General features: G+C 41.9%; 1 protein-coding gene across 8 annotated transcripts in view; it reads left to right on the top strand.

Annotated features, from left to right (window-relative positions):
* Positions 1-930: 930 nt before the first annotated feature.
* The window catches only part of RUNDC3B (RUN domain containing 3B), a 122,348-nt gene continuing 115,773 nt past the window's right edge, over positions 931-7,505 (top strand). For 2 of the 8 annotated variants that reach the window (XM_074367530.1, XM_074367525.1), the window contains exon 1: positions 933-1,477. In XM_074367530.1, coding sequence (XP_074223631.1) covers positions 1,359-1,477 — 119 coding nt within the window. In that variant the 5' untranslated portion in view covers positions 933-1,358. Of the gene's footprint in view, positions 1,478-7,505 lie in introns of all 8 variants that reach the window. The other 6 variants (XM_074367527.1, XM_074367526.1, XM_074367531.1 and 3 more) reach the window with 4 other exon arrangements.

Here is a 7,505-nt window from a genome sequence, read left to right as displayed (position 1 = left end):
AGTAAGGATATCACTCTAAATTCTGGGCATTGCTGCAGAGAGGTGTACGGGCAACCTAGGTGAGCGCCGGAGAACGCAGGCCCACCCCAGGACCTCCCCGCTGGTAAAGACGGAGGGGTGGAAAACCTCTGGAAGGTAGGCGCTAGGTTCCGAACACGCGCGACGAGGGTGCACTCCCTGCCTCTCTCAGGGAGCAGCACCACCGGGCCAAGGCCCTACCTCCCAAAGGCTCATCTCCGTCCCACCCTCAATTCTGGGGGTCACTGCCCAGGACGGATGAAGGGCGCAAGGAGCAGAGTGTACCCTCGCACCGCGCTCATTCTTATAGGGGCGGTTAGTCCCGGCTGCAGGCCGTGCTGGGGGTAGGGCAGGAGCGACGTGGCGTCGAGGGTCAAGAATCCCACCACCAGACGCCCCAAGAGAGAGATTCTGCGGACACTCCCTCTTTGGGCTATTCGTAGCTGTCTGTCAGGCCCGGGGAGGGCGTTAGGACAAAAGGAACCCCGCTCCCTTCCTGGGAGTCAGGCCCTGGGTCTGATGGGGGAGCCGGCGCTGCTGCTTGCTTGGCGTTGTAGCTACGGATGCCACTTGAGAGTTGGCTTCCAGGAATAGGGTCAGCCGTTTGAGCCAGAGACTCCATCCGTGAGCTGGGCTCCGGGCAAGTGTCAGCAATCCTCCCAGGGCACTCCTGAGCCCCGCCTCCCACAATCCTCAGGCCAGCTGCGGCGGTGCTCAGCTGCGTGCCGACTGCCTGCGACACGCGGGCTGCGAGCGCGAGCCCGAGCCCGGCATCTTGACAGCTGCCCACGCGCCGGGGCGGGGCTCTAGCGCATTGCTTTAAAATTCCGCTCAACCAGCCCCGCCCCTCGCGGACCGAGATTGGCTCCAGGTGGGGCGGCGTCGGCCCCATAGGTGCAAGGGAGGGCGGGACTGCGCGCTAGAGGCTCGTGCCGCGGCTGGGGCCCGAGTGGCTGCCGAGTGCGGTGGTTGGGCGTGCGGGGCCGGCGGGCACGCGCGCGCGCGCGCGTGGCCGCCGAGGTCCGCGGGGAGTTAGGGGAGCGGCGGACGCCGACCCGCACGCGCCTCCTGGCAGCTGGCGGCGCGCGCGAGGGCGGGGGTGGTACGTGCGTTTGTGCGCGTGAGTGTGTGTGAGTGTGGAGCTCTTGTGCCGAGCTCCGGCCGTCAGTCTCCGGGTGCGAGTTCCCCGTCGTTTTCCACACCCTCTCTCCGTCCACGCTCCTTCTCTACGACCCTCCTGCGCCCCTACAGTCGCACGCCAACCAAGAGCCCAGGGAAGCAGGTGTGGAGGGGCGGGCGGGGTCGACACGAGACAAAAGGGGCGCGGGGGTCAGCCCGCCATGGCCTCCCGAACCCTGGGGGGCCTGGGCGGGAGCCGCGGCGGGGGCGGCGGCAGCAAGAAGAGCCTGAGCGCCCGCAACGCCGCGGTGGAGAGGAGGAACCTGATCACGGTGTGCAGGTACGGCGCAGCTCGCCGCTGGGGGAGAGGGGAGGGGGCGGCCGGCGCCGCGGGCGGAGGGCTGGGGCGAGCCCCAGGGGCGCCCGCTATAGCCCCAGCCCCTGCCGCGCCGGGCGTGTTGGCGGCCGGGAGTGTCCTGAGAGGGGCAGGTCTGGGTACAGCCAAGGCCCAGGACTTTCCGTCAGTTTCAGTACTGGGAGCAGCTGAGGGTAGGGCTTGGGGCGGGGCCGGGGGAGGATTTGTTTTGAATGTGCAATCTAGTGTCTGAGTAAAAGAGGACAGCGAGGAAGAGCTCTTTCATTTGGTGCACGTTAAGCTGTCAGCCAGCTTTTAGTAAAGTAATCGTTACTGTGATTGTTTACAGTGTTGCTGCAAAATCGGACTGCATTTTGTTTCCGTTTTGGCTTATTTACATCTGTATTGTCATTTCGTGCCGCAAATATTGACTGCCTAGTAGATGCCAGCCGTGTGTGTGTGTGTGTGTGTGTGTGTGTGTGTGTGTGTGTGTTGTATACTAGTGCTGTTTCTGCTGTTGATATCAAGAGTGGGACTGTGGAGGTTGCCTAGTCAGTAATTGATTTCAAGGTCTGCCTTCCGTACATGTTTTCTACCAGTAATTGTAGGGTTCCCTTACTTTAGAAAATATAGAGACATAAAAGGAATAATTACATTCAGTCAACCTAGTATTCAGAAATAGCTGACTTGTAACATGCTGACATTGTATTTAAATCTCATTTCTGAGTATTAAAAAAAATTAAAGTCCTAAGCATACATTTCTCAGAAATTTCCTTGAACCATCAAGTTGTAGAATTACTTTGTTCCATTAACCCTCTCATAATCAGCCATCGAAAATCCTCTAAGAGTCAGGGAACGATGAAACCTTTTCCTCCTGTGCGATTTATATGGTTTTTTTTTTTCTTTTTCGTGTGTGAAAATGTGTCTAGCATCTTAAATGAAATATAAATATTTATACTAGGACTTAGATTCAGTAACTTTGATGACTTGGGTTTTTTTTAACTTGAACCATCACAGATGTTTGCCCCTAGCAGGAAGACCTGCCTCACTGATTCTTTTGGGACTTTGAGTTATAAACAGTGAGATGTTAATATGGAATCTGTTTAATTTATCATTTGTGATCTCTAGGATGCAACCTTTTGAGGAAGATAGGTTGTATGAAATTTTTTTACATATAGGCAAATCTTTTTTTTTAAGTTAGGTAAATAATAAACAAGGCTGATTTTCTTAACTTTATTTTACATATATTAAAAGTAATTCCTTTTTTAAAGCAGATATTCTCAAGCAGGCTCCAACATACACAGTGCTTTTTGGGGTGATGCATTTCATAAAAGCCCCATAAGTGTTAAACTTTACAGGGCAGCGACCTTGTCTGCTTATTTCTTACTTAAGGCAGCTGACACTTTGTAAATATTTATTGAATGATTAAATTCAGTGGAGAGTACTATTCCTTTTGCATCTCCATTTTTGTCATGGCATCAGAGATTTCAGGAGAAGAAAGGGAATTGTATCTCAACCTAATTTAAATTACATTTTAAGTTATGTTTAAGAAATTTCAGTCACATCACACTGATTTGTGTGGACAGTTGTCTGGGCTAGCTGTGTTTTTTCTTTTTTTATGCCTAATTATTTTCTATTTTGAAGTGAGTGTAAGTGCTGTCTTTAGTTACAATATACACGTAAATTTAGTGTTGCAGCTAAAATAAATTTCAATTTCTGGCTTAGATTTCAACTTATGTATTTATTTATGTGGATGAATATTACTAAGGCTGTTCTTCATGTCCAAATAGTTGATGGTATGTATCAATTATTGTCCATGTCTAGTAATAGGATCTAATTGATAGGCTTTGTCTAAAAGGCTTTTACTTTTTGGGAAAAAGTAATTGTAGGCCATTTGGGTGATTTAAGTATCCCTGCCTCAAATTCTGCAAAATGAACAAATCAGTATTTGTGCATTTCTGTCACTTTTCCTTTTCAGAGTTACCAAACCCTGGGTATCTGACCCATGTCTGTTTAATGAATTTATTTTTTACTTTTTATATAAGCAGATCAGACATGGTTTGATAAGCTGGGAAGAAGCAGGTTTAGTGGAATTATAATTTAGTTCTAAGTTTACTTTGTCATTAATCTTGTGTCTTTTAACAAGCCATGCTACCTTCCTGTTTTCTAGTTTTCCCATCTGTAAAATAATCTTGGAATAGACCATTGGTAACCTTCAATGACAGTCCTTAAACTAATAATAGCCTTCAAGCAGAATGGATTCATGTTTGGTTTTGAATTTCTCCAAATAGGAGCAGGGTAATGGTAGACATATGTTTAATGGTAGCTAGGTGAGGCACATGCATTTTTCTCTGTAAACAAACACATCGTGAACTGTGCCTTCCATATTGTCTCTACTGATACTCTGAAAAAAATGGAACAGTATAGAAAACCAAACCAAAACAAACTCCCCCTACTCCTGACTATCATTCTAGTATATCTGTTAATACTTAGACAGTCATGCATTTCATTACCCCTTCAACCATTTAGGCATACTCTCGGTTTAGGCTTAAAACCTTTTTACGTGACTACATAATTCTTTAGGTTTAAAACGCCATATACAAGAACAATATTGTTATAGTTTGAACTTTGAAAGTGAGTTACTTGGTTAGCTAGGATAGTCAGGCACTGAATTTAGGTTTGTTGTGATTGTGTATGCAGTTGTTTCATCAGTTTTTTTTTAAGTGAACATTTATATATTGTAGACTAAAAACACTTGGATGGTACATATCTCAGCAAATAAGTACTGTTTCATCGTATTTTTCACAGATTGTGGTGGAAAGAACTAGGTCATTCGAGGTCTCTAAATATTCCACTCTTGACTCCAAAATATTGATAGCCTGATTTTGGTTCTGTGTACCAACTAGTGTTTTCCCTGCATATTCTCTACCATTTAGAAAAATTAAATTGTTGAAGTCCTCCAGTATTTTTTTAACTTGCATTTTTCATCTGTAGATAATCAGGTATTACTCATTTTTTTCTATCAATTATAAGCTTCATAGGTTATTGAGAAGCTCACATACTCCTTTGGTTTTAGTTGACAAGGAGAATTAAAATATAAATTCTTTTTCTATGGATTAACATTAGCTTTAAAATTTTTTTAAATATACATTTAAACATATATGCATAAACATTAAAAAAAATTGTTAAACTTTTAAACCAATACCTTAAGAGAAACTCCCCACACAGAGTCATAATTTTCCTGTCTTGTGAATGGGAAGAATTTAGGAGAGATTTAAGGAGAGGGTATGAGGAGCTAAGCACAGTGGAGACAAATGATGATTTTCAAATCAAAGTGCTTTTAATAATATGTACATAATTGTTCTTACTTTTCTAGGTCAAGATACTGTTTCCTAGCTTGAATGTTATTTCAAATAACAGTAGCACCGCATTTTTTCAGTATACATGGAGAATGAGATGCTCATGTTTTCCATGTATCTAATGTTTGAGTTAAGCTTAAAACTGCAGTGCTGTACAGATCAGTTACTGTGAAGTGTAGTCTTCCATATAACTGAAGCTTGTAATTTAAATGTTCAAATTTAAACTGCAGTAACAATACTTTAAACATTTTGAATGATTTGCTTTTTTAAAGGGATTATACATTTTCCTACCTTATTTTAAAAAGACTCTGCGCACTATAATATAATCCTTAATGATGACTTTGCTCTGGATCTGTTTCTGTGAATATGCCCTGTGCAGTGGCTGCCCTTGGCCACTCCTCAGGTACATAGAACTGTTTGCTACATGGCCCCAGAAAAGTGTGTGTTTGGAGTTCTTGGTCTGCTTTTGCAGTTGCTTTCTCTTCCTACCAAGCTAGCTGTTACTTCTTAAAACTCTGCTTGTTTCTGCCAGCTCTTTACTTTGTGTTTCTCATCCTGACTTGCTTATTATAATTGGTTGTGAACTAGGAAAGCAGATAAATAAATTTATCCTATGTTTAAAAAAAAAGTCACCAAGAGGCCTGAGTTAAGTGAGTGAGCTTTAGCATGCCAAACTTCTTAATATTCTGGTTGCTGAATAATCGGAAAAAAATTATCTATTCCTATGCTTGAATTAGGTGAATGAAACACAGATGTGTGAGATGTTACCAAATATTATTGATGATATAATCCTCTGAATAGCTTTGAATTCACTGACTTATTTTTCTTGTTACTATTTGTTGAGAATGCCTTATAAGACTGTTCATACCTTGCCTATGGTGATTATATTTTTGGCTAAAGCTCTTTTAGTCATGCTATATACATAGTAGAACTTTGGCTTGGGACTTTGATCAATTGCTTGCTTATACTGTATTGCTTTGGAGAAGGTTCAGTTACCATTTCTAAAGATTCTTGGAGCCCTAATAGTAGGTGTTCACAATGGAGGTAGGATGATGATCTTTTCAGTTACTAGTCGGAGGTAGGCTTCTCAGCATTCTCAGGGCACTGTCTCTTCCCCTAGGTAAACAGGGTTCCTATTCAAGTGACATAGATAATAGCTGTCCTCTACCAATTTACTAGAGGGTATTGGCTTAACTTCACTGCTGAATGGTAAATGTCAGAATGCAGTTGAGAGATACAGTATTCTGGAAGGAATATGTGAAGCTTATCCACTATTGTGTTGAGTCTTACAGGATTATAAAATATATCTCTGGGTCAGCCCAGATCACCAGACAGCAGCTGGGTATGTAGAGACTGCAGTTCTCTGCATTCTCCTATCTTGTTTCTTTTGCCTTATGATAAATTAAGAGTCCATCAACCTAGATTGAGGGTCAGCATAAGAAGCAATCACAGAGCATCTTCTTGAAGTTGTTGTCAAGAACGTTGTTTATTATATCAGAAGGCGTCTTCCTTTTGTGAAAATTTTTACGAGAAATATTTTAGTGCCAAGAATTATATCTCTAGGCAGTTGATTTATTTATATCTACTACACACAAATGAATGTATAACTGACAATTTCTCTTTTTCTCATACAGCTGTTAGAAATCTTAGTATTAAATCTGTGGCCAACCTCTAAAACATATGTAGAACATCATAGTAGTGTGTTTAGCCTTATTTGTAGCTACACTTTGCTTCCATTTTTCATAGAAATTTCTATTGACTTATAATATGCATATAGAAAAGTGCACACAGCATGAGTGTATAGTGAATTCTTTTTGCAAAGAAGTCATGGCATTGTAACTATCACCCAGGTCAAGAAAAAGAACATTACCCAAAATAAATGAGATCACTGTCTCAAAAAGATATCTGTATCCCCATGTTCATTGCAGCATTATTTGCAATAGTCAAGACATGGAAGCAACCTAATTGATGAATGGATAAAGAAAATGTAGAATATATACACAATGGAGTATTTTTCAGCCATAAAAAATAAGGAAATCTTGCCACAACGTGTATAGACCTGACAGCATTATGCTAAGTGAAATAAATCGGACAGAGAAAGACAAATATCGAATGATCTCACTTATATGTGGAATTTTAAAACAAAAAATAAGCAAAAAATAAGCTCATAGATACAGAGAATAGATTGCTGGTTGCCAGAGGCAGGGGATGGAAGGTTAGCAAAAGGATGAAGGTGGTCAGAAGGTACAGACTGCCAGTTTTAAGATAAAGAAGTTCTGGGAATATAATAATAATGATAATGATAATGATAATAATAATAATAATAATAATAATAATAATAATAAAAACATTAACCAAATCCTCAGAAAGCTCTTCTTTGTCTTCTTTCAATTACTACCCCCCACTAAGGATAACCATTCTCTTAGCTTCCAACACTGTGGTTTAGTTTTTGCCTCTTTCTGAATTTGAAATGAATGGAATAATACAGTATGTATGTTTTTCCATTTATCTTCTTTTGCTCAACATTATGTTTTTGAGATTCATCCTTTTTGTTGCACATAGCTGTAGTTTGTTAATTTTCATTGCAGTATCTTCTTCCATTTTATGAAAATACCACAGTTTATCCATTCTACCCATTGAATATTTGAGTTGTT

This window comes from Camelus bactrianus, chromosome 7 (assembly GCF_048773025.1).
Source record: "Camelus bactrianus isolate YW-2024 breed Bactrian camel chromosome 7, ASM4877302v1, whole genome shotgun sequence".
Classification (NCBI taxonomy): Eukaryota; Metazoa; Chordata; class Mammalia; order Artiodactyla; family Camelidae; genus Camelus; species Camelus bactrianus.
The sequence above is the reverse complement of the archived record's forward strand: the minus strand, read 5'-3'. Positions and strand labels throughout refer to the sequence as shown.